Consider the following 26,108-nt stretch of genomic DNA (forward strand, 5'->3'; position numbering starts at 1 on the left):
TGATTTGTTGGAGTATTTTGTTTCCTTGAAGCAATTGATGCTTTTCAATTAACAATTACATTATGTTTGAATAATTATCAGTGGAACATTTCTGATGGCTTTCAAACTCCGTGAAAACTATACCCTGCGTTTCAAAGATGACTTGTAATGTACTGCGATGACTTGCATGCACTACGAAAATCTGTCTACCAAGTGAGCACTCGGAGGGGACTCCTCATTCATTCCTTCATAGTTCTTGCTTGGATTCCATATTTGTGTTAGCATTTTAAAATGGAGCTGTGAATACAGCCTACTGAGAGTTAAAGGTTAGCAAACAGGATAGGAATGAACTTAAGGGGAGGGGGGTGAAGACACGAGTCCAGGGGTTAGCTTCACCGAATAAAGAACGCCACCGCCCTCCATTTCCTCCGCTTCCGTTCTGCACGCAGGCCTTCATCATCTGTACTTCAGGCTTCAAAGAACAGCTCTCTTGGAATTTTGCTGGTACCTCCATTCCTTAGCTTGAAAAGAAGGGGTGGGAAGGGCCGCTGTCACTCAGCCCCACAGGCCAATGGGAGAGAAGTGAGCCCCGCCTCCTTTCCTGGGCTGGACTCGGAGCCTGCGCGCAGGGCGCTGTCTCGCCACCGCCCATCAGCTGAGAATTGCTGCTGGGGGCTCTGGGACTCGGCGGATGACAGTCGCCGCAGGTGGAGGAGGAAGCGGAGGAGGTCGGGGTAAGCCTGGAGAGCGGGCAGAGGTTTTTCATGGCTAGGTTTCCGGGGCATGCAGTGTTCCTGCAGCTGTCGCGCGTTTGTGAGCGTTGCCTGGTGGCCGCCGCCCTGCGGCAGGCTCCCGAGAGGCGAAGGGCCGCGCTGCGGGGGCCCTGGGAGCGCCCGCAGCTGTCCACGCCCCCCACTCGGCGCGGCTGCGCGGCGCGTTCTGTTTTCCCCCACACGCTCCGTGGGGCTAAGCAGGGCCAGGCTGGGCGGGTCAGCACGACTGACCGGGTCAGCTCCTCCAGCCCCACAGGCTTCCCCAGTCTGGTCCGCCCCGCCTTCCTCATCGGTCCAGCCGTCACCTTCCCGCCGACACCCTGGTCGCGCAGCAGAGGCCTCTAGATCCAACCAGTTGCCCTGTTCCTCATTTTAACTCAGGAATTGAAAAAAAAAAAAACCACTTATGTTACAGAGGAACTGAAACTCTTATGTAGCAAACGAGCTATTTGCATTTTTTCCGAGGCTCATGTGTGTTTGATTTTGTTTGGCTTGATGAATGACAAGCTAACTTTTATTATTATTATTACCTTCTCAGTACATGTCTTTAATAGGTATATAGGTAAAAATCTTTAAAACAAATTCTTTCAAGGATTCCCACCTTCCCACCTTGTTTTCAAGATTACATAAATTCAGACAAAAAGGAAACAAAAAGAATACCCTTCTGGTCAAATGCTGTCATTTTTTATTTCCTCTCAAATTTCTTATATTTGTTTGGAGACATTTTATGTGTGTGTGTGTGTGTGTGTGTGTGTAAATATGTATATATGTAAATATATACATATATGAAAATATATACATGTATGTAAATATATGTATCATTTTGATCACTTCAGATCCTTGTATTCTGATTATGATTTACAACTTGTCCAGAATTTGAAGGAAAGGAAGTAATCATGAAATGCTGTGCTGTTTGGTAATGTTGGAGGTGGATGTTTCTTTTGCTCATGTGTGCTCAGTGCCAAATCTGGCAAAGATAGATGCGAATGTTAAATTGTGTCTTGTGATGTGAATGAGCCTTTGGTTTGCAGGCACCTTTGAGAAGTTGGGCTCAGACTTGTGACCAGTTAAGAATTAGGCTGTAGTTCAAAATTTCTGTGGAAATTAATGTGACACTATATTAGTTCATTAAAGTCTGCCTCATTTTTCTTTAGATATTTTATTTGTGCTGCTCTTAATTTTGGTTATGATCCCTTACTTAATCTTAGTGCTGGTGACTGAGAAATGAATTATATAAGGATCTGCAGTAAATATGGGTAAAATTGGCTGTAGTCCCATATAATTTGAAACTTTAATATGTAAAAGAGTGGAAAAAAAATTCTTGGTGCAGTGAACTAAAATCAAATACTGTAGTATGATAGTTCAACCAATTAAAGAACTGAGCTAAAGAATGTACTTCATGTAGTTTGTGTAGAGAATACTCAGTTTGGAGACTGAGCACCCTCATATTCACTGAGCATCTACTATTTACTGGGCTATGGGCCATCTCTCCCCTGTTTGTATTCTAAAGGTAAGAATAGATAATGAACAACATATTAATTGGATCATTTCAAATAGCAATGAGTGTTTTGAGGCAGTAAGTTAGATTGGTGGAGAGTGTGAGGAGTGGTGACTTCTTATTTCATATCAGGCATCTCTAGCATGTGATTCCACCTTGCTGGGAAAAGGAGCCAGTCACATGGAGATCATGGGATTCGAGCCTTCTAGAGAGAGAATGGTACTCAGAAAGGTCCAGGGCTGCAATAAACCTTTATCATTCAGGTCTAAAAGAAAGCAGTTGATTTCATTGTTTTAGAAATGATATTATTTACCATCAGACTGGGTGTGTGCTTTGAGGAAGTAAGTACATTTGTTTATTCATTCTACAAACATTTATTCAGCATGTACTATGTAGCTAAATACTGAGAATAGAGCAGGTCCACAAACATAAAAACAAAACAAAACAACAACAAAAAAAACCCTACTTACAAACACACACACACACACACACACACACACACACATTTGGGGGCACTGGTGGAGGAAAGTACAGTATTTTATGTCAGTGCTCTTATTGACAAAGTGAAACTGACCACTTCTTTGCCTAGGCCAGATTTAAAAAAAAACATGAAGCTTGTGCTTAATGGAAATCTTAAGGATGTTGCAATATGTCCAGTACTAACTGAGGATAGTGTTTGACATTCAAGATTCTGTATTAAAGTTCCCTTTGTTCATTATTGTTCCTTAGAAGCAGTCTTGAGAAACCTCTCTTTATGAGTATTGTACTTTGATCTTCCCTTCCCCTTTTTCTCTTTATAGTGCTTTTATATCTTTATAGAAAGATAATTATTGAGATGATGAGTTGACCACTGTCCAGCAAAATTTTCTGCAGAAATGGAAATGAAGAATAAATGAGCTATCCAAGCTGCTGGTCACTAGCCACATGAAATTTTTGAACATTTGGAAGGTGGCTGATATGACTTGCATTTGTCTCTTAATTTTCATTTTAACAGTCCACTGACACCAGGAATTCTTAATGGGCTTTCAAAGAGTGCTGTAGTGCATAGCATCTTGGACTGGGACTGGAGATAGTAATGACATTTGAAAACTAGCATTGATTTAGCCTACATGCAAAGATCGTAAACTTTTACAGTTATTTCTATATCCATTTGTGTGTATTTTTTCACAGTAAAGTTAGTTATTTGGTCTTTTTTATTTCTCTTGTCTCATATCTCACATCTCAACAGAGGAGCCTTTTAGGTATCACTTATTAGTAGAAAAGGAATGTGTTGTTCAATTGTTACCTTGATCAACTCATGTTGTCCTAATTTTAGGAGTGAAGATAGCAAAAGTTCATATGGGGCCTACAGAAAGGTGGTAAATTGGCTAATTCGAATTTAATGGGTGCAACTGTCCTTAATTTTGTTATACAGAAAAGTTTATTGTTTTAAGAAAATGAGCTCTAAGATTTAGTTCAAATTTTAGCTTTCTTGTTTATCCTCAACAAGTTACTTCCTCTCATTATGCTTCAGTTTCTTCATGTGAAAAACCACAATAATTATATATCCTTCATAGACTTGCTGTAGGAATTAATGGAAAATGTTAAAAGTACAATGGGTAAGAAATAGGCCTCTTGCAAATTGCTTTTTATTCTTCATTCAAGACTTATCTGGGGTGGTCACGTCTGTGTTCTTTGTCTAAGAAGTTCTGGACAATGTAAGAGTAGCAGCTCTCTTTCAAGAATTTTAAATGTCTATATGTGGTATGTTATTGCATGAGTTGTCTCCAATTTCTAGGAAACACAAGCAACTTTGCAATGAATATCCTTGGAAATGTCACATGGTGGACTTTGAGAGATTTTTCTCTAGATTCACACCCACAAGCAGGACTGATGGGTCCTGGGCTTTATTATGCAGTGAGTTTCTTTAGGTACGGTAGTACTGTGAGACTGTTCTTCAGATTGTTCTCCAATCTTTTCCTTTCATCAGTAGTTCATGAGGCTTCCAGTTTAATCACATTCTCATCAGTGTAGGGCAATATTCAGCTTTTAAAAAATTTAATTAATGGTATCTTTCTGACATTCTGTTGTCTCTTTGTTAACTTTGTATATAATAGTATTTGTAAAAGAGAAATCTCTAGGGCTGGGGTTGTGGCTCAGCTGTAGAGTGCTCACCTTGCACATGTGAGGCCCTGGGTATGATCCTCAGCACCACATAAACATAAATAAATAAAATAAAAAGATGTTGTGTTCAACTACAACTAAAAAATAAATATTTTTTAAAAAGAGAAATCTCTAATTCTGATATAATCACATCTGTCCCTTTGTCTGTCTTGTTTAAATACTTCTTTTTTTCCACTACAAGGTTATAAAGATATTCCCCCACACTTACCATATTGACTTCAGGATTTTAAATTTATATCTTTAATTTGGTGTTCATCTTGTCATATAAAGCAAGGATCCCATTTTCTTTTTTTGCTCCACCTTCTGGAAGAGATTTTCCAATAAAATTTACTAAATGTCAAAAAAAAAAAAAAAAAAGAGTAGCAGCTCTTTGGATAAATGAGCCCAGCTTGCTCACTAACAGGAACTTTTTAAAATTTAGTTGCAAATTTATTTAGCATTTCAGTTGGGATGATGACAACTGGTTGTTTTGTGTCTAATTGATTCTTTGGAAAGAAGATAGCTACTCTTGAAACACTGAGAAGACTTAGGCTAGATGTGCATGAGTTTTGACGGTTGAGGAAAATACTACATGAATTAACAGGACTCTGATAATACTCTGTCTGTGGAGAGAGGTAGGTCACAGTTGACTGTGTGGTTGAAGAGTTAAGAGGCAGGCCCTGCACATACATAAGCACATCACACCTTTCCTCTGTGTAGGCTTTAAGGGCATTTCGTTCCTGGACATGCATTATCTCATTTTGGTCCTGGCAGAAGACCCAGATGATAAGTATCTTGCCCAAGGTCAAATTTCCCATTGCCAATTGCATTGGCAGCGGTACAGGCAATAGGTGAGTTCACTTAGTTTCAAAGACATGTCAACTCTAAACTAAGACAAAGTTAAGAGTATGACTTGGAGATGTGGATGTGATACTCATTCTGTCCATGGTTAAAGTGGGTGGAGGACCTCCCCAAAAGAACACATTAATAACAAATAGAACATTTTCTTATTCACAATGTATTTGTGTTAGCTATAAGCCAGTTTTTCTAGAGATTTAGTTGATAAAAGGCAAGGAAGAAAGATGTAATTGAGCGAAAAGAAAATTGTCTTTATCCATATAGTAGAATATTATTTGTCAATTAAAAAAATGAAGTATTGAAACATTTCTGCAACATAAATAGCCCTTGAAAACATTGAGAGAAAAAATCCAGTCACAAGGAACACATATTGTACTATTCCATTTATATGAAATCTCCAGTATAAGCAAAAGACAGAAAATAAATTAGCAATTGCCACTGGTGGGGGCTGTTGGGTAAAATGAGAATAACTACTAGTGGGTGTGAGCTTTCTTTTTAGATTAATGGAAATATTTGAAAAGTAATATGGTGATGGTTATACAACTTTATATTTTTAAAAAATTAGGTTGTATACTTTAAATGAGTGAATTGTGTGTGAATTATATCTTAATAAAGCTCTTATTTTTAAAAAAATGCAGAATCGAGATCCATTTGGTAGGATGCTCAGAATAATGTTGGTCTGATTGAATCTGCACATCTGGTCTGTTCTGTAATGGCCCCCACTCCCCAGGAGGCTACAGGCACAAGTCCTGGAAGGAAGTTTAATTCTTCTCACCCTGCTGCAGTGGCTCAGGTGTCTGAGTTGAGATTTGAATTCGCCCTTTAATGAAATTGGTTTCAGTTCTGCATGTAGGACTTGGTTCAGAAGAGACAAACTGAACCTGTGTACCAAGGAGAATATAAAGCATCTAGAAGCCCCCAGAACCTCAGGTGGCCCAGCACATTCCACAATGCAACAGAAATGCAGGCATGTTCTGCCATGCCATGGGTTGGGCAGATCCCTGCTGTTCTACCAGCTTATTCAGTGTTCAGCGCTGTCCCTCAAGACAAAGGCACATGCAGTGGGTCCTCTGTACCCTTGAGCTCCACATCTGTAGATTGAACCAACTGTGTGTAAAAATTATATTGTTTGAATCACATCTGTATAGAACATTTACAGACCTTTCCCCCACCCCATTATTCCTTACACAATGCAGTATAGCAACTATCTACAGTGCATTTACATTGCATTGGGCATTATAAGTAATCTAGAGATGATTTAAAGTCCAAGAGAAGGTATATGTGAGTAATTGCAAATAAACTTTTTTCATAGAAGGGACTTCAGCATCCTCAAAATTTGGCTATCTTTGTAACCTCTTCTCCTTTATTCAAAATCTCCAGTGGTCTTTTTATTGCAATGTATTTTGACCAAGCCTGGCATCCAGGGCCCTTCCTATTCTGTGGCATTTGTTCTGTGTCGTAACTTTTAATATGAATCCTGGATTGAATTCCCTCTCCACGAGTGGAAGGGTTTTGTTACCTTGGACCAACTGGTGAATCTTTAAAAGCCACAGATTGCTTACCAATCATTAGACAATCTCTGTGAAAGTCTTCTCATTTTAGATATGTGGTAGATGTTAGGTGGTTCTTCTCTTTTCCTTTCTATCCTGCCTCCCTTTTGTCCAGCCATGAATCATCAGATCCGGGACTGGGCAAGAGCCTCCCCTTCCTTTGGCAAATACTTGAGTCCTTTTCACATGTTGTGGGTCTATCAGCCCTGGTCTTCATGTTCTCACCTTTGTTCTCCATACTAGTAATACCCAAGTCTCCGGATCTCATGTTTCTCTTTCATGGATGCTTTCGGAACAAGGGCAATAGTAATTTTTCCTTTCTGTGACCTTTGTCACTTTTGCCGAGCACATGACTTTTTATTGAATTGCATTGTTTTTTGTTGGTTTACCTTATTAATTTTATCCTTTCTCCTAATTGACAAGCTCGATTTGAGTTTTGTATCTGCTAAGTGCTTCATTTAGTGGTAGACTTGGAGCAGGCTCTTTTTTTTTTTTTTTTTTTTTTTTAGTTTAACTCTTCCTTTGAGAGGAAGGCCTAAAAGGCTTGTATACTTTAATGATTTTAAGTACTCAAATACAGCTGATTTGGATTTAGTATATTATGGTGAAAATATATTCCTAAAGTAGTAATTTCTTGCAACATCAATTAGAAATTCAAATATAATTTACATTTTAAGTATATACAACACATAAACATATGGGTATTAATTTTGGGGGAGTACACAAAGCTTAAATAAAAATAGATAATACATTGGCCTACTAGTATCTGATGACTTTGCAGTGTTCTGAGGCACACGTAGTGGGGAGATGGATGTAGTAGTTGAAATTCTTTGTTTTCACAGTGCTGTGCTCTGTGAATACCCCTTTGCCACTTCCTTTCTAAACCCAGAATGGCATGGTGTGGATTGAAGACAAAAAAGAAGTTCATCTTCCTTTCCTGCTGTAGCAACCTCTTGCTTTGCCTCATATTTTGAGATGCTGGCTGCTGGAAGAGAAGAGGAATTCATTCTCCTTGCTGTCAAGAACATGATGAGAAAATTATAGGATATCTTTTCTCTTCTCAGTTGTGTCTCTGCCCTTTCAAAATTTAATCTTTCCCATGAAAATTAGAAACCCATTAATTATGTGTCCCTGAGCTGCCCCTGTGTATGTTACATTAGATACAATGAAGTTTCTGGGAATAGCCCAAAGTCTTGTTTTCTGTTAATAATTACATGCCTAATCCATGCTGAGAGTTGTTTTGAATGTTGGAGAAAGATTAATAGCATGTGGGTCCTGCTTTAGAGTTGCTTGCATTTTCTTTAAGAAGGAATTATACCCAGAAAATACACTTAATCTTTCTTAGAGCAAAGAAATTTTCAAAGAGTATGTCCAGTTAGAACCTATTTTAATTGTTAAGCATGTTGAATACAACTTTGTCCCTAAAAGTCCAGCCTTGTTTTTTGTTTGTTTGTTCTATAGGCATGAGAGTTTTGCTAATGATGTATCGTGTTGCCAGATTTCAACCCTAAAATCTCCCAGATTGATGACTTGGAAAATGTAAACAAATCACTTTTAAAATACAATTATGTGACTGTGTCTTTCTAGATGACCGCTTAGAAAACTGAACAACCAATCAACATCTGATGAATTTAGTTGAGTCAACAAATCAGCCATGTCTTACACTCCAGGAATTGGTGGAGACCCTGCCCAGCTGGCTCAGCGAATCTCTTCCAACATCCAGAAGATCACACAGTGTTGTGAGTTGAGCTTCAAATTGACTTCACTATTTGTTTTCAATTCTTAACTTAGTGGAGGTTCTTAAAAGGATAATTTCAGCAGTTGTTGGAAGGTGGAGCATTCTTCTAAGGACAGAGTTTAAAGTAATAGAACTCTTTAGAATGAATATGAGTTAAGTATAATAGAAGAGATGATACTGCATTTTTCTGAAGAATGCCAGAGCATTCATGATACATTATTTCATTAATGAAATAAAGACTTAAAAGAATGAGAGATACTTGTATTTGTTCTAAAACCATTGGTTCTGTATTAGATTTGAGACTTGCTGACTCAGTTCCATAGATTTGGAATTGAAGAACACTACCAAGAACTCAAGGGACACATATTTCTTAAGAATAAGATCTGACTAGCTATTGATTAGGTTAGTTTTATAAAGGCAAATACATGGTGTATGATTAAGAAACAAGGAAGAACTAAGCAGAGTAATCCTTTTTGTGTTGCTATAACAAAATACTGGGAGTGGTAGGTTATTAAGCAAAAATTTTTTTTTTGTCTTTTGGTACTGGGTATTGAACCTAGGAATGCTTGACCGCTGAGCCACATCCCTAGCCCCCCCCCCTTTTTTTTTTGTCTTTTTTGTATCTTGAACAGTGTCTCACTATGTTACTTAGGGCTTCACTAAACGGCTGAGGCTGGCCTTGAACTTGCAATCCTCTTGTTCTCAATACCCTGGAGCTGCTGCGCCTAGCACACATTAATTATTTAACTCACAGTTTTGTACTTCTAAGAGCATAATATCCACATCTGCTCAGCTTCTGATGAGATCCATATGGCAGAAGGCATCACATGGCAAGAGAGCAAGCTGAGGAAGCCAGTCTTGCTTTAGGAAAGCCGACTGTCATGATGACTACTTTAGTTCCAAGAGAGAAAATAATTAATTCCTCCTAGCAACATAATCACTTCTCAAAGGCACCTCCCAACATTTTGGGGACCAAGCCTCAGCATGCATTTTAGTAGGGACGGACCATGTTCAATCCATAGTACAATGGACGTTTTAATCTGTTGAGACAGATATTATAGAAGATTCCCCCCAAATTATCCCTTGCTACACTGCTCAGACACTGATTCAGTGTGATGTTTTATTAGAAATTATTACTTCTCAGAGTATATGTACAAATTAAAGGAAATCATCTAGTTTGATCCAACAAGATTTTATTTTGTTTTTTCTTTTTCCTAAATCACAGCTAAATCATACATTGTGAGTTATTCTAGTCATCTTGCTATCATTGATTTTCCATCAGGGCATTGCCAGAATTCTTTGAGAGTAGGTATTCTTCAGCCTACATCCTTAAGACTACTTCTTATTATCAGAATTTTAACACACTGCTGAAAATAAATGTTTGTAAGTGACTGCATTGTTACTTTATCTAATCATTAACTTCCCAACAGTTAACACTTTACCTGTATGGTTTAAATGAGATGCCAGTATTTTGGAGGCAAAAGGTGTAATTAGATTATGGATGGTTCTACAAAAGTGCCACTGTGTACAGCCATGTAAAATAACCCTTATTCTGACTGGGATTTTTCTTTGCTCTTCTTAGAGGAACAAGGAAGTGAATATCCCTGAGTATCCAGAACAGAACAGAACAGGCAGTGTAGAAAGGGTCCATTGAGGACTGTTCAGTTTTTCCCAGGGCGCCATCACTGATTCTGCCTTCCTCTTCCAGCCTCAGATCTGTTCTGATGGTGGCTACGGAGCCACTCCTTTTTGTGACTCCTCCTGCTGGTTAGAAATGTTGCTGATCTACATCCAGTGAATCTAGGTACCTGTGTGAAAATTAAGAAAGTTCATAATTTTAATTTATACATGTGGAAAATCAAGACATTTGTGAAGAAAGGAGACCAAAGGCCTCCTTCCAAAAAAATAGGGTATGTCTCCTCTGCTGGCAACCCTAAATGTTGTGAGGAATTTGAGGAAGATAATGAGGAGTGACTACAGTGTTCTCAGATTGTAGAAGTAATAAGCACTAGGTGGTGTGAAAGTACATGGATTGGAGACTGTGTGTGAACTGGAACTGGAAGGAGATAAGGGAATCAGGCCACAGTCACTAAGAGCTCAGTTAATCTAGTCAGAAGTGATAAATTGGGCTAGAGTTGAACATTCATGGCCGGGTTGCTAGCTCTGTGTAGGGTTTTACTGTGACCCCCCTCCCCCACCAACTATCCCATGTTTAGAACTGTTAAGAAGACTGGGACCATTAAGTCAAGAGAAAGTACAGTCACCATCCTCGATAAGCAAAGCAATGTCCTGTGTGGAAGCTGCGTGTTCTGTAGGAACATGGGCCTCCACACCTGTTCAGAAGCTGCAGGTAGCCAGGATTCAACTGAGAAGGGCTTTCATATAATACATGTTGTTAAGGGATGGGATCACCTCCCTCAGGAAGAGTGAAAGCACTGTTGCTAAGTGAACAGAAACGGTGACCAGATGCTTCTCAGGTCTGTTAATCAGAGTTTTAAATGCTGGAATAATGGTTCAAACTACATGATTTTTAATTTTGATATTGTCCCCATTTGTTCAGCAAATAATTCTTTTGACACCTCATACTTGCTAGAAAACTATTTCATACCATTGCAATTTAACAATAAGTAAAATCTATAAGGTCCGATTCTCATGTCGTTTACAGTGGAGTAGATAGGAACAGGTGATATAAAAAAAATAATGAACAGTTCAATTTCCTATGAAGAAAATATAGTAAAGTAAAAGTGATGTGAGAGCAAGTACCTGGCAGAAACTGCCTTCACTTAGGTAGTCCCTAAATAAGGACAAGGAAGGGCTTGCAGAGAAATGATATAGGGAAAGAACATTGCAGATGGAGGGAATGGCTAGTATTAAAAACAATAGTGTATTACTCAAATGTTAAGAGTGACTTTATGATGCTTTCCAGTAAATGGATGGATCATGCCAAATTAAATAAGCCAGCCCCCCCAAAACCAAAGGTTGAATGTTTTCACTGATATGTGGAAATTAACTCTCAATAAGTGGGGAGAGGAGAGGAATAGATAAGAAATGGGGATGTAGCTCCATGGTAGGATCAAGAGAAGGAAGGGGGAATAGGAAAAGGAAAGACAGTGAAATGAATCTGAAATAATTTCCCTGTATACTATATGAATACACCATAGTGAATCCCACCATTGTGGACATCCACAAGAATGGAGACCTAATCAGAATAAAATACATTCCGTGCTTATATAATTATATCAAAATGAATCCTACTGTCATGTATAACTAAAAATAACCAATTTTTTTAAAAAAGAAAATGACCTTTTAATGCTTTTAAAAAAATTCTAAAGCAGTCCAGAGCCTGAGATAGTCAGAACAATGGAGCAAGGGGCAGGGGTAAGAGGAAGAACCAAGCCATTATGTCTAAAGCACAGCACCGGAAGCAAGAGTGGCTGGCTTAGTGGCATACAGCTGAAAATTCTAGTGACTTAGGAGGCCAAGGCAGGAGGATCACAAGTTGGGCAAGTCAGCAAGGTCCTGTCTCAAAATAAAAAGGACTGGGGATGTAGCTCCATGGTAAAGTGCCCTTGGGTTCAATCCCCAGTACCACAGAAACAGAGTAGCTGGAGAGGAATCAGAGAGGAGGCTATGTGACTCATGTAGGGCTTTGTAGGCTGTGTGGGGAGTTTAGATTTCATTCTACGAGGGAGTAGAAATTAATTGAAAACTTTTTTTGTTTCAAAACAATCTGTGTTTTGAAACTATTACTTTGACTGCTACTTAGGGAGAATAGCCAGGGGATATAGTGGTCATTGTAGAGGTCTGTAGAGAGAGAGATGCTGGCTTGTACCAGGGTGATAAAAAGGATGGAAAGAAGCAATGGGTGTATTTTGGAAGCAGAGCCAGTAGGACTTGCTTATGAAAGTGAGTGGTGCTGAGAGAGAGGAGTCAGAGGTGACTCGGTAAGTTCTGCATTGAGCAACTGAGTGAATGGTAGTAAGAATATGTGAAATGGAATGGACTCGTCAAGGAGAGTTCTATTCTGACCTAGCAAATTTTGAGATGTCTTATGGATATCTAAGTGATTTATTAGATGTAGCTGAGTGGTAGAGTGCTTGCCTAACATGTGAAAAAAAAAAGTCAGTAGGGGAGATAACAAATGGTTTAGGTATATGCCTTTGGAAATCAGAGTGTCATCAGGCATAAGTGGTTATTAAAACCATGAATCTGAAATAATCCTTAAAGTATGAGTTAAGAGTAAAGGGCTAGAGAACTAACAACTAACAACTGTTAAAGAAGGAGGACAGGGAAAAGCAACATGGGGAATCTGAGAAGACATAACCAGGGAATTAAGAACAAAAAAGAGCATACGGTAGATTACTAGAAATTAAGGAATGTTCAAGAGTGAAGCATCATCTGTGGCTAATGCTACTGAGAAACTAAGATAAAAGCAGAGAATTGGATTCAGCAAACTGCTAACTTTGAAAAGAGTATTCTCATGTCTATTTTCTAAGTGTAGATTTGCAGAGTTCTGCACACCTCAGCTTTATTGATCTCAAGGTTACACATAGCCACTAGGGAGGCTACAAACCTCTTTGAGCTGTTGTTCACCAAAATTGGGGATTGCTTTCATTAAAGAGAAAAGGGATGGCTCAGTATTTAGTAGCTAGCAGACTCTGCCATGGGAGTAGAATGAGGGTCAGGGAAGGTGTTACATTTTTCCACCAGAAAAGGAAGATTCTAATGAGAATATAAGTGTAAAACAAATGTATTTGAAGGCCAGAGGGGATTGGGAATGTACTGCTAGTGAGAATTTGTTTTTATCCACTGTACAAGGCATGGCTGATCTGGATGGAAACGGTTGAGCAAAGATGGGAGAACTCTCCGGCTGGCCTGTTTTTAAGTGAAATATGAGGGAAAGTCATCAGAAAATTAGAAGGAAAATAGAATTTTATGCAATGGAATGAAAGTTTATAAAATGGAATGTTTTGGAAAAAAAAGAGAGTGCACTGCTTATGGTTGGGAAAGTTGAGACATTGAACATACCAGAGGGAGTGGGAGAGGAGGATTTGACAGATTGAGTACACGTTTGAGATTTTGGGGTCATGAATTTAGTGAAACCAGTCACCACTGTGTAATTGTTCTAATTTCTGAGATTCAAAAATATCTAAATGAAGAGAGGTTTAGATTTAGACAGAGCAAACCACTGTTAAAAATCTAGCCCATCATCCAGTACACCTTCCTGGTGAGGACTATGCAAAAACCATGTGGAAGTGAGAAGCAGAAGTGAGAAACTTTAGTTCATTCCCCCCACCCCCCCCAATCTGGTGATGCTAATAATACTGGATGGATGTGATGAATAAAAAGTACTCAGCACCCTGTTTAGGCTCTTTTCTTCAGGCTAGCATTTGCATCTTCTGAATTCATGTTAGTGCAAATTATTTATTTTGTAGGAGAATCTAAAGATAGGGCATTGTAAGTACAGTAGTTAGTGTGTCAGCATCTGCTCAGCCAAAGCTAAAGGTTTCCTGAGGGCTATAATGAGGAAGTTCACTTTCATCTTGGACTAAATCAGATATATGACAGCTTGTAAAACATCTGAGTTGTATCGTTTAGTTCATACCAGAAAACAAAACAGCAGTCAAAAGATTTTTGGTTCTTAGAGAAACCCCCCAAAAACAGTAAGATTGGAATTTTGTTTTCTTTTACCAGTATTGTAATCTGGCAATTCTGTTTGTTCAAGAACAGGATAGAAGAAACAAAGTGTTTTAAAACATAAAAGGTTTTTTGTTGTTGTTGTTGTTGTTTTTTGCTATACCAGTCTTTGTTAAAGATATTCTAAAGTGCTATGTTTGCATCATTAGTACAGCAATTAAACCATATTACAGTGATATAACTGAATATATTTAAATTTTATAATTGTTTACATACATATGTAATAGGTGTATTTTACATATTGTAGATATATGATTGTATTAAAATTATGTAATTACAGAAATTAAAATCATAATTATTATAGACATACACTTATTAAGATAATGCCAGTTTTAAAGAATAAGTTAAAGAACTGTAATGAGCTAGAAGTTTATTGTAGAATTTCTCTGTGGAACATTAAAATGGTTAAGCAAATTCTTTTATCCTATGGAAGCACTGACTCTACAGCAGAGTCAGTCAGTTGTTTTTGACGTTGTCCTCTCACTGCATAGACATTTTTCTTTATTGCAGGCCTCCCTGGCATGTAGTCATTTTTTAAAAAAAAATTATTTTTAGTTGTAGATGGACACAATACCTTTGCTTTATTTATTTATTTTTATGTGGTGCTGAGTTTCGGACCCAGTGCCTTAAGTGTGATAGGCAAGCACTCTACCCCAGCCTGCATCTCATCACCCTTCACCCAGTATTCCAGGCAGTCATTCCCAGTAGACTGAAACTGACATGTAAATAAAACTGTTATTCTGGATTTAGAAGATCATCATGCATGTAAGGAATACTTACATTTCATTCCCAAACTCCAGATTGAGATTTTCAAAAGTAACATTTTTGTTAGCAATCTGGAAATAGAATATATGGCTTTCTCTGTCATCTCTCTGAATTTTCTTTGAGACAAACTCCTACCTGTGATATGTAGCATAAAAGTAAGCAAGCGTTTCTGGGTTGAAATGTCTGAGCCTATCATGTGAGTAAACCTCAGAAGAATGTTTTCCCCTGGACCATTCATCCTTGCTCAAACACCAGCAATATAGAAAAATGTCTCTAGAACACACAGAGAGAACTCACATTTTTAAAAGAAGCAGAAGATATGTATTGAAATATGTAACATGTATAAAGTTGGGATTTAAAAAAAAACTTTTAAAAATAGAAGCATGCTCATATTATGTGGTACACGGATTATTAATGTATAGTTCAATGAATTATCCATCATAACACCACATGTCAAGAAATAGAATATTATGCACCCCAGAAGTTCATTTCATGCTTATATGCCATCCATGCCTTCCAGAATATCCCGACTTTTAACATCATTGATTAATTTCCCTGGTTTTTGAACGTTAATCGTTCAAAAGTGGTATGTTTTATTTTGTATTGGGCTTCATTCTCTCATCGTGTTTGTGGAAATCATCCATTTAGCTGTAGGCCATTAGTTCTCATTTATAGTATTCCACATTCAAATGTACCACAAGCTGTTCTTTCCAATATTTGTGGACATTTGTTGTATTTCTGCTCTTTGATTTATTTTGGTTTTGTTTTTTGCTATTATAAACAGTGCTTCTCTGAACATTCTGTATTTTTCTGTTGCATGTGTGCACTTCAGATTTGCATTGTTGGGGCATAGGATATATGTTTGATCAGCTTCAGTAGATACAGCAAAAATAGTTTCCTAAAATAGTTGTACCAGGTTGTACTCCCACCAGTCAGTGTATTAGAGTTAAATTGCTCAAAATCCTTGCCAGCTTTTACAGACTAAAATTTTACCCATTTTAGCTATATTTTTATCGCATTGTGGCTTATATTGTAATTCCTGATTAATCAGAGTTTTGAGAAAGTAAACAAGTTGGGAAATTCAGTGGATAATAGGAAAATTTCTATGTGTGTGTGTGCACGTTCATTTCCTTAATTGGATCCAAGTAGAATGAGCTTGAATAAGTTGTTCAACTCTCTAGGATATGGTTTTCTTACATATTTTTTCTGTGGGCTGAATTTTGGTCTCTCCAACTTTAACAGAATAGAATTCTAAACAAAATTTTAGAGTCCTGAAAACTCAATTTTAACATATGCAGGATTATTACTAAAAGGCCAGATGTCATATCTGGGTCCATGATACATATTTATAAAATTCCACAGTGAAAACAGCCATTTACTAGACCAACTAGAGTTTTCCACCAAGATTTGTGAACTTTTTCTAAGCATTAGGAGATGGGATTGTTGTGAGTACAAAAGTTTCTGGTGCAAATCCTATCAGAGTTAATAAAACTATGAATTATAGAAATTGATGAATAAAAATGAGAATAACTGACTCTAAAATGCAGTCCTTGAGATAAAATTTTCACATACTTACATGTTATAGTAAGTCTTACTGCTAATGCTCATGAGAATTCCTGCATTTGAGAATTTTTTAAACAAATAATTTGAAAAAGGAGTGACTAAAAGTTAACAGCTAAAAAAAAAATTAAGCAGATCCATCGGTGACATAAAATCTATGCTTCATTCAGAATTTATGACCATAGAAGTTTCTGCTTAAATATGTATAATGTATCACATGTTCATCTCTGCATGTTTTCCCTAAAATTTGGGATGTCAGAACTTTCTAGGGAGGCATGAAGTGTAAACTTCAGCCCATGTTATGAATGTTAAGAGAGGTGATTGAAAAACATTTTTGTTAAATGATTTATTTCACTTTTTATTATTTGCCTCCTTCAGAATACAATTACTACTTCAACGCAGTCGTGTTTAGAACTAAAAAAAAAAAACACTGTGTTGTTAAGTAGCTTTTCACACTGTGAAAATGCTTTCCTTGTTTTAAGAAAGATCACTTCATGACTTTTGTCTGCTCAAGGTTCTTAGGACTTTGAGATAAAATTAAAAGTCTGTATAAATGTATACGGAGTTCTTCACTTCAGGGTCTGGTGAAGCAGACACTTGTTTTTGCATGTTAACACATGACTGTGCCAAAGGGAAGCTAGCATCATTGACTTCTCTTTTTGGTGAGCTTTTCATTAGTAAGAGTTCCAGTCCTGAGAAGTTAGTGAGCTTACTCATATTTTTAAAACATATGAGTGAACATAAGTGCTGTGTCTGACGGAACTGTGTATTTATTCTGGAATAGGGGAGGGGATGTATATCAACGTTTCTTTTTCTTTTTCCTTTCTGTGTTAGTAAAATAAGTAAAATAAGAATGCAGCTTATACAGGAAATGTCGGGGGAGAGTAAAAATTGCCCCTCCCCTCCTGCAGAATGCTGTCTGTCTACTTCTAATGTCGTATATCTGAAAATATTTGGTTGAGTTTATTTTCCCTTTAGGAGAAAAACTCAGTAGCTTTGATTTCATTATTGAAATTTTCCCAAGCTTAAGGTATGAAAATTAAGAAATGATCCAAGGCAGTTTGTTTGCTTGGTACTGGGGATAGAACTCAGGGGCACTCAAACACTGAGCCACATCCCCAGCTCTAATCTGTACTATTATATATTTTATTTAGAGACAAGGTCTCACTGAGATGCTTAGTGCCTTGCTGTTGCTGAGGCTGGCTTTGAACTCAGGATCTTCCTGCCTCAGCCTCCTGTGCCACTGGGATTATAGGCATGCAACAACGAGGAGCCCAACTCCCAGGGGAGCTGAAGAGTGAAAGTCGTCTTCTTTCCAGTGACTTTTTTTAAAAAAAAAAATATGAGTGAACATAAATGTTGTGTCTGACTGAACTTGAGCAAAACTCTTTGTTTTTTGAATTAAATCTTTTACAATGTGACTCATTGGTGCTGCAGGGAACCTTTTCTGACTGCTCCTGTCCGTGAACCATCTTCGTGCCTCTGCCCAGAGCATGAACTTTCATATCCTTGGTCCTAACCCCGAACTCTGACAGTGAGAGTCTTCCCTCCCTACATTTAATGTAAATGTAGATCTCATTTGTCTATGACCCATTTGCCCATCTCTCCATCTCTGCTGTCACCACCCAGAAGGAAGCTGCTGTTATTTCTCTGGAAGCCTACAGCCTCCAAACTGTTCTCCCTCCTTCCATTCTTGCCTGTCTGTAGTCTTTTCTACTTAGTAGCCAAGACATACTTTTAAACCTATCAATCAGATCATGTCATTCCACAACTTAAAACTCAGCAACAGTGCTTGAAATTTACTATCACCTGTGAATCCCAATGTGCCCCAGCGCGCCGGAGCATCCTCCATATCTAATCCCTTCCTCACTCATCATCTCCTACCTCTATCTTCCTTGCCACTGCCACAGTCTAGCACGTAGGCCTTCTTCTTGCTTCTTGAACAAGTGGACGCATTGCACCCCAGGTCCTTTGCACTTACTGTTCCTCTGCTTCACACTTCTCAGATTGTTATGTAACTGGCTCCTTCTTGGCATTCAGGCCTCTGAGCAAAAGTCACTTCTTTAGAGATGTCTTCCCTGACCATTATTTTGTTTCCTCCAGTCATTCCTTTTCTCACTAACTTGTTTTGTTTTTATCAGTAAATTAAAATACTATTATTGTTTGGTTTTTTTCTGTGGTCCTTACTAAAATGTCAGTGCTTAAAAGAAAGGTTTTAACATGTCTTGCCTACAGAAGTATTTACATATTTTTTAGTGAAAAGGAGGTCATACTGTACTTATTTTTGGCTGTTTTTCCCCCCTCCATGTCGACTGCATGTTTTTCATTATGTAGATACATCAGATATCATGCAACCAGTCCTTCGTTAATGGACATTTTATGCTAAGACTGCGTGTTTAAAAGTTGAGCTTTCCCCACAAATGAACCTCTTAGTTCTACATAGATAAAGTGTAATGCTCATTGTATGACAGAAATCTTTGTATGTATATTTTTCGTTACATTTATTTTTAAGTTATTACAATAATTATTAGTTTTTATCACCTTAAATATAATCTATACTCAGTATTTGTATTATGGGACTGCTTTTTGTTTATTAAAATACATTTTGTGGTCAGTTGTGTAATGGCAATTCAGCTGCCCTGTGAGCTTACCCCCTTGTATTTGTGGTTGGCTTGGCACTGTTGCAAGAGTCGGACTGCAGAAGTTAGGCATAGCTAGTTAGTTTTGATTTCCTGAAATGACAATTTTTGTCCTCATTTCCTTAATTCTCTTATGTTTTTACTAATCCCTAAGCAATATTTTTATTAAGGAATAATTAATTGCCTTTTATACTATTGCAAACAGGGTTTTTCTTAAGGCAATTGGTTAATTGTTCTGCTTATGAATTGCTTTGGAAGAACCCAGATGTGCTACAAAATACTGTCCTGTGAGTCCAGGTGCATTTATTTCCCGAGTCTTCCTTCTTGTTCTGGTGACATACCATTATCATTATTTGAAGGAATCATCAGTGGAATAACATATTAATCATACTGAGTATTGGTCATCGGCACATATGAAGTCAAAGATAATGTGCACAGTCATTGCTGAGATCCACTTCTAGTTCACAGTCTAGAAGCCTTTAGCAAAGTCGAGTTTATACCTGTTTAATGTAAGCGCTTGGAGCACTGCCCTCCTGCAGGTGTGGGTAGAAAGTCAGACAGGAGGTCCAGATACATTGGTGAACTTAGTTGTATTGTAATACCTGTACTCCCTGCTTTATTTAAGTCTCTTTCTAGAAGGCATCTAAACTAGTATTTTTTAATGCTTATTTATTTGTGTCCCAGGGATTGAACCCAGGGGCACTTAACTACTGAGCCACATCCCCAGCCCTTTTATATTTTATTTACAGACACCATCTCACTAGGTTGCCTAGGGCCTCGATAAGTTACTGAGGCTGGCTTTGAGCTACCAATCCTCCTGCCTCAGCCTCCTGAGCCTCTGGGATTATAGGTGTGTGCCACTACACCCAGCCTGCTCTTTTATTAACTATTCACTCTATTCCTTATATCAGGTATTATGTGTTTTTTTTTTTTTGGTACATTGTTATCTTCCAGTATCTGGTAAGATTTAAAAAAACAATATATTAGGTTTGGAGCAGTTAAGTCAGTGGCTCAAGTTCATACAATTGTGGGAATGCTAATACTTGAACTCAGGACAGTCTGATTGACATAGCATTATGATTTTAAGTTATATCTTATTATGCCCCAGGGCTTATTTATGCATTTGTGTTCATTCATTCATTTCATGAGTATTTATGAAGTACCTATGATGTGCCAAGCAGTCTGAATACTAGCAATATCAGTGAATAGGATAAGCAGAAATACCTGTCTTCATGGAGTGAGACTTTAGTGAAGGAAGACAGACATAAAATAAGCAAGTCAGTTATATAATATACTAGGGGATATTAAGTATTATGAAACACCACAAAGACCAAAAGGTACTTCTCTGCTAGAGAGGGGACTGTGTTTATTAAGAGGATATTTGGGGAGTCAGGCTTTACTGAGGAGTTGAAAGTGGAACAGATATTGGAAGGAAATAGGGAATGGGTCCTGCAGAATTTGAGGGAAGAACGTTTTACACAGGAAGAACATGTACAAGGGCCCCTAGTGGAAGTTCACCAGCTGCACTAGAGGAATGGTGGGGTGGGAGAGTAGGAGCCTGGGTCCAGTTGGGTAGGGCCTTGCAGGACTTACACTTTTAACTTGGATGGAATAAAAATTGGAGCTGATGATGATGGTGTATGAGAAGAGAGGCGTAGTTTTAGATTTGTCAGTAGCCAGGACAGAGGGAGAGGGGCCAGAACAGATATGGTGGCAGACTGCAGAATTTTAGTTTAGTCAGAAAGCCCGTGAAGACATGGGAGGTGAGGACAAGAGGCAGGACCAATGTATGGTAGCTGGGTGGTCCATGTGTCCCTGTTAATGATCTGGACATGCATGGGATAATAATTTGTAAGTGACCCACATGAAATCAGGATTGTGGATTGAGGTGTAGCTGTTGGTGATGAGAAAGTATCCTGGGAGCGTGTGACTGAGGGAGACAGAGACTTCTGGGGAGAAGTGAGCAAAGAACTAGACCAGGACAGTTGAAGGATTCAGCACTAAGAATTAAGACAGGCAGTGGAACCAATGACAGTGGGCCAGAGCTGTGGTCTCCAGGGTGAGGGCCAAGGCCAGGAAACCAAAATGACCACAGCTGCCCTGGAAGGTGTAGAGGGCCTGGTGCTTTCAGTGTGTCCATCTGTCTTGTGCTCCTCGTCATTTGGTCTTCATGTCTGAATTCACTTTTCTTTTTCTTTCCTGAGCTCTTCTAATTTCTGCTTCACCCGTGCCTATTATCTGTCCATGTCTTCTAGGAGCTCTTTTGTGATCATCCTTTAAAACTTCAATTGTGTCAATTTTTTTGTGTTTATTTTTAAAGGAAAAAATTTTGTGGGTGTATTGGGTTATATTTTTTAGTTTATCCACTTTGTGGCAGCCTTGTTCCTGCTGTGTATCCCGTAGGAGTTTTACCACTTCTTCCACACTTTAAAGTGATCTTTTGTGAGGTTGTTATTCCTCCTTTTTATTCAAATGGAATGAGTTTGATTTTCCAGGCAGGAGATTCCTGTGACTCTGTTCTGGCCTCTTTCTGTACTGTCCTCAGGGACTTGATTCTCTCCTCCTCTGCTTCTCAGAACCTCACCTGGTGCAGGAGGCTTCCCCCTCCAGTCCTAAAGTCACTCCATCACCTCATGAGTCCCAGAATGCACAGCCACTTCTTTGCAAGGCCTTGCCCTCTTTTAGAGAAAGATCACATCAGCGGTCTGTTGACCTCTTTTCACCTGCCTTGGCAGACTGCCCACTCCTCCTTAGCCCTGCTTCCGTCAGTTCCCCCTCAGGGTGAGATCTTCTCTCTGCTATAGGTTGAGTGTTCCTTATCCAAAATGCTTGGGACCAGCAAGTGTTTCAGATGTCAGACTTTGCATTTTAGTATATCTGTTTACTCTTAAAGAAATACCTTGGGGATGAGGCCCAAGTCAAACATAAACATCATTTATGTTTCATAGACCCCCTTGTACAGTAGCCTTCATGTAACTTTATATAATATTTTTAATAATTTTGTGCATGGGCTGGGGATGTAGCTTAGTGGTAGAGTGCCGGCCTAGCACCCAAAAGGCCCTGGGTTTGATCCCCAGCACTCCACTTGTAGCGTCTTGTTGCCACTCAAAAAGTTTTAGATTTTGAAACATTTCAGATTTTGGATTTTCAGATGAGGGAGGCTCAAGCTATAGTGAATGCTGGTGACCGTTTATAGTTCTGTCTCTCACCTCCTTCCCTCTGCAACTCCATTACTCCCTGCCTAACCACCAGGCTTACTGCTTAAGATCTGCTCTTTTCTTTTCCTTTTGGCCATATTTATATCCCCACATTGGTGATATTTTTCTAATTTCTATAAAAATGTAGTTTTCATGACTGTTCTCCAGCCAGCTCCCTCTGTTCTGTATTGTTTGCAGAGGGAAGATGGGGATAGCGTCAAACCACAAGCTTCTGCCCTGTTCCCATGGAAGCAGATTATTCAGTGTTTTAGATACATTTAGATAGTAATATCTTGGCAGTGAGAACTGATCAGAAATTGGGAATGAGGTAAGGGTTTGAGAATCACTGCCACATATATCGAGGCACTTGTGACATGGCTAATCTTCAGCTGCTTTGATAGCAGAATTTTGGGGCCATATAAGGGGTGATGAGAAGGAAGCTCCTGGATGTCCTGGGCCATAGGTGGCACCAGGAGGGCTGCAGAACTGCAAGGTACTTCACCATCACCATGTCCCTGCCTGTTTTCTCCTACACAGTTACATTCTGCAGAGGCTGCTCCAGTCTACCTCAGAACAGGTAAACTGAGCAGGTCTGTGTGATAAAATGTGAGCAATGAATATCTTTGCTAAGAGAGACAGGTTGTAATGTCCAGGCCACCTAAAATCCCAGATTATTATTTACACACAGTTTTCAGATAACTTGTTTTGTACTTTATTGTAAAGAATCATATCTTCAGAATTAACTATTTAATCTACAATAGGTGTTAAGCTGCCCAAGTTTACATTTTGTTAACGTGTATACTTTTCTGCCTTAGAAGTATCTGGGAAGAAAACCAATGAAAAACTTAAAATAAAGCACATTCTAAATTCAGTATTGCTTTACAGAAGTTGAATTTACCTGTAGGGATTCTGAGTTGGGAGTGAAAGCACAATAAACTGGGACTTGGGTCCCTGGAGGCAGAGGCTCCCCAATGAGCTTCTCCACCCTAGAGTCACACTGTAGAGGATCTGTCTTCACAGTTTGCATCATTGCTTTTACCCACTAGCAAGATAAGCTTCTTCCTGTTCTGGTCACAAGACAGAGCAGGAGATAGCTCATTAAAAAAAGGCACAATTATTTTAGTAGCTGCCTTTCAGATCTTCTATAAAGTGTTTTCACTTGTGAACTGCTTTTGAGAACTTTACTTTTCTTAGTTTTTCTTGATACATGAAATAAGTGCATAAAGTTCATTTGTTTTGTTGTTGTTAATAATTGACTTTTTTTGTGTTAATAATTGATTTATTTTCAACTCATTGATATTTTGAAATAATGTATTTTCCTCTACACCTTTTGCTTTTTAATGAACCTGAATTCTAACTCTAAATTTACCAGTAATAACCTGTTTCATTCTTATAGAGATCTATACTGTTTCCAGAATGTATATATTCACACATATATCACTTTGTTTAATACTCAAACTCTGAAACGGAGAATTTTTGGTAAATGAAGGAAGATTTGAACCTAAACAAAGATATGAGTTTGTTTCTTATGACATTCACTATATGTAACTGCATTATAATAATTATATATGTGTAAATATATGTGTGTGTTTGTAAAACCTGCGCGCGCGCACACACACACATATACACATGCATTCTTTGCTAGAAAGCTTTATTTTTTTAACCAGTGATTGAGCTCAGGGTGCTTAACCACTCAGCCACAGTCCTTTTTATTTTTATTTCATTTTTTTTTTGAATTTTGAGACAGGGTCTCACTAAATTGCTTAGGGCCTTGCTAAATTGCTAAGGCTAGCTTTGAATTTGTGATCCTCTTGCCTCAGCCTCCCACACCACTGGGATTACAGGAGTGTTGTTATACCTGACAGCTAGAAATCACTACTCCACTAGATGGCAGCAGACCCACGTGGAACTGAATGGATTTTCCCTGCTGCTGCTGAAGAGCCAGAAATGGAACTGTTTCATTTTGGAGGAAGCAGTAATACTTTTTTAGCATGCCTCAAAAGTAGTGTTTTTTAAAATCCTTCTGTTTTGAAAAATGTAATATATTCTTTAAATTTCCTCTCGAAAGTGAGTAATGGTGAGAATGGGTTCAAAATTGTAGAAAGTGCAAAAATAATTTGTTCATTGTAGTCTCATAAAGGTATATCTTGATTTGATCTTATTTCTGTGAATTAGATAATTTTTTCTTCAAGAATCTGATTACTTCATAGAGATAAAATTAATAGTTCCTTTTATAATTTTAGATTTATTCCTTTATTTTCCTATTTAGTGAATTTTTCTCTTTAACTGAATTTATGTCTGCACATTAGTAGAATATAACTATCCTAAAACTCATATGTAACACCCCAGATAAGATAATGCAACAGAACCATAAAGACCAGACTTTGAGAGAAACTAGGAGGATTATTAGTTTTCTAGATCACTATCCTGCTTGTCGTCTGCCTAGAAACCTCTTGTCTTCCTTTTTCTCGGCTCATTTTTCTCAGATATTTTTACCTTTGTCAACTGGGATATGAGAAAATAGCCTTTGAAACATTTATCTTACTATTCTTACTCTTCCAGATCCTGGAGAATAATGAAATAATGGAGTGGTAATACAGCAACTCGACATAATGAAAAAGTAACTGATTCTGTATCTAAGTTGAAAATTACGGAGATTCAACTCAGTATATGTGCATGTTCAGTGAAAATTTTGCAGCTTGATAAATATTTTAGCAGATAGTGCTAATAATACAATGAGTACTTAGTACATTTAACATATTGAGTCTAGTTCATAAATATAAAGTTTAGTGATTTTTAATAATTCAGGACAGGGAGCAGCCAGTTTTTTCTGTGAAGGGTTAATTACTAAATATTTTATATTTTCAGACATATGGTCTCTTGCATAGTCTTCATTTTGTTAGTGGTATTGATTTGGGTTTTTGTTAAATCCGTAAATATAATACCCATTCTTAGCTTGGAGGACTGTACAAAACTAGGTTGCTGGCTCGTCAGGGTCCGTAATTTGCTGACCCTCATATAGGAAGGCAATGTTAGTCCTGTGTAGAATGATGTCTCTGGTATCTTTAAGTTTTATAAAGCCTGAAGAAAGGGAAGACATTTATCTATTGTTTTGTTTCAGCTGGACAGAAGGATGCTATGCGCCACTGCTTGGCATGAAATTTACTTGTACACTGTTAATACCCTGAAGATCTAAGATCTAAGCCCAGTTTCTTTAGATGACTAATTCTTAAAGTGAGACACACTTAGTTTTTTCTTTGCTTTGGCAACTATCACATATCTGGATTATAAATAATCTTTTAAAAGACTTTTATTCTCTTTCCTTCAGCACATTGAAAAATATTGTTTTGAAAACCAAAAGGTCTACATTCTAATCCCAGTTCTTCTACAAAGTAGCTACAGTTTCTTGAATATATCAAGAAATTGGAGTATGCTTCCAATTTATTTGTAAAATAGGATTAAACTAATGCCATGTGATATTTTTTCTCAAATTTGATTTGGTGATTTCACCTTTATGTTTCCATAGGGCCTTTATCAGCTGATCAAACAAAGCCTTTAGTTGTTCCTTAAGTGTAGCCCTACTCAAGTAAAGAACACTGCCGAATTAATATTCTTGTTAAAAAACCTCCCACTGTTCCTGCCACTTAGCAGACACCCAGTAAACCTTGAGTGAATAACAAGTCCACATAGTTATTTTTTGGAATTCATCTCT

The 26,108-nt window shown here is 38.0% G+C and overlaps 1 protein-coding gene across 1 annotated transcript in view; it reads left to right on the forward strand.

The window, feature by feature from the left end:
- The first annotated feature begins 599 nt into the window (after positions 1 to 599).
- Positions 600 to 26,108, forward strand: part of Stx7 (syntaxin 7) — a 44,738-nt gene continuing 19,229 nt past the window's right edge. Inside the window, exons 1-2 of the mRNA XM_026380845.2 lie at positions 600 to 713; positions 8,388 to 8,539. Of these exons, the coding sequence (XP_026236630.2) occupies positions 8,455 to 8,539 (85 nt within the window). The 5' untranslated portion in view covers positions 600 to 713; positions 8,388 to 8,454. The remainder of the gene's footprint in view (positions 714 to 8,387; positions 8,540 to 26,108) is intronic.

Source organism: Urocitellus parryii, chromosome 8 (genome assembly GCF_045843805.1).
Source record: "Urocitellus parryii isolate mUroPar1 chromosome 8, mUroPar1.hap1, whole genome shotgun sequence".
NCBI classification, from domain to species: domain Eukaryota; kingdom Metazoa; phylum Chordata; class Mammalia; order Rodentia; family Sciuridae; genus Urocitellus; species Urocitellus parryii.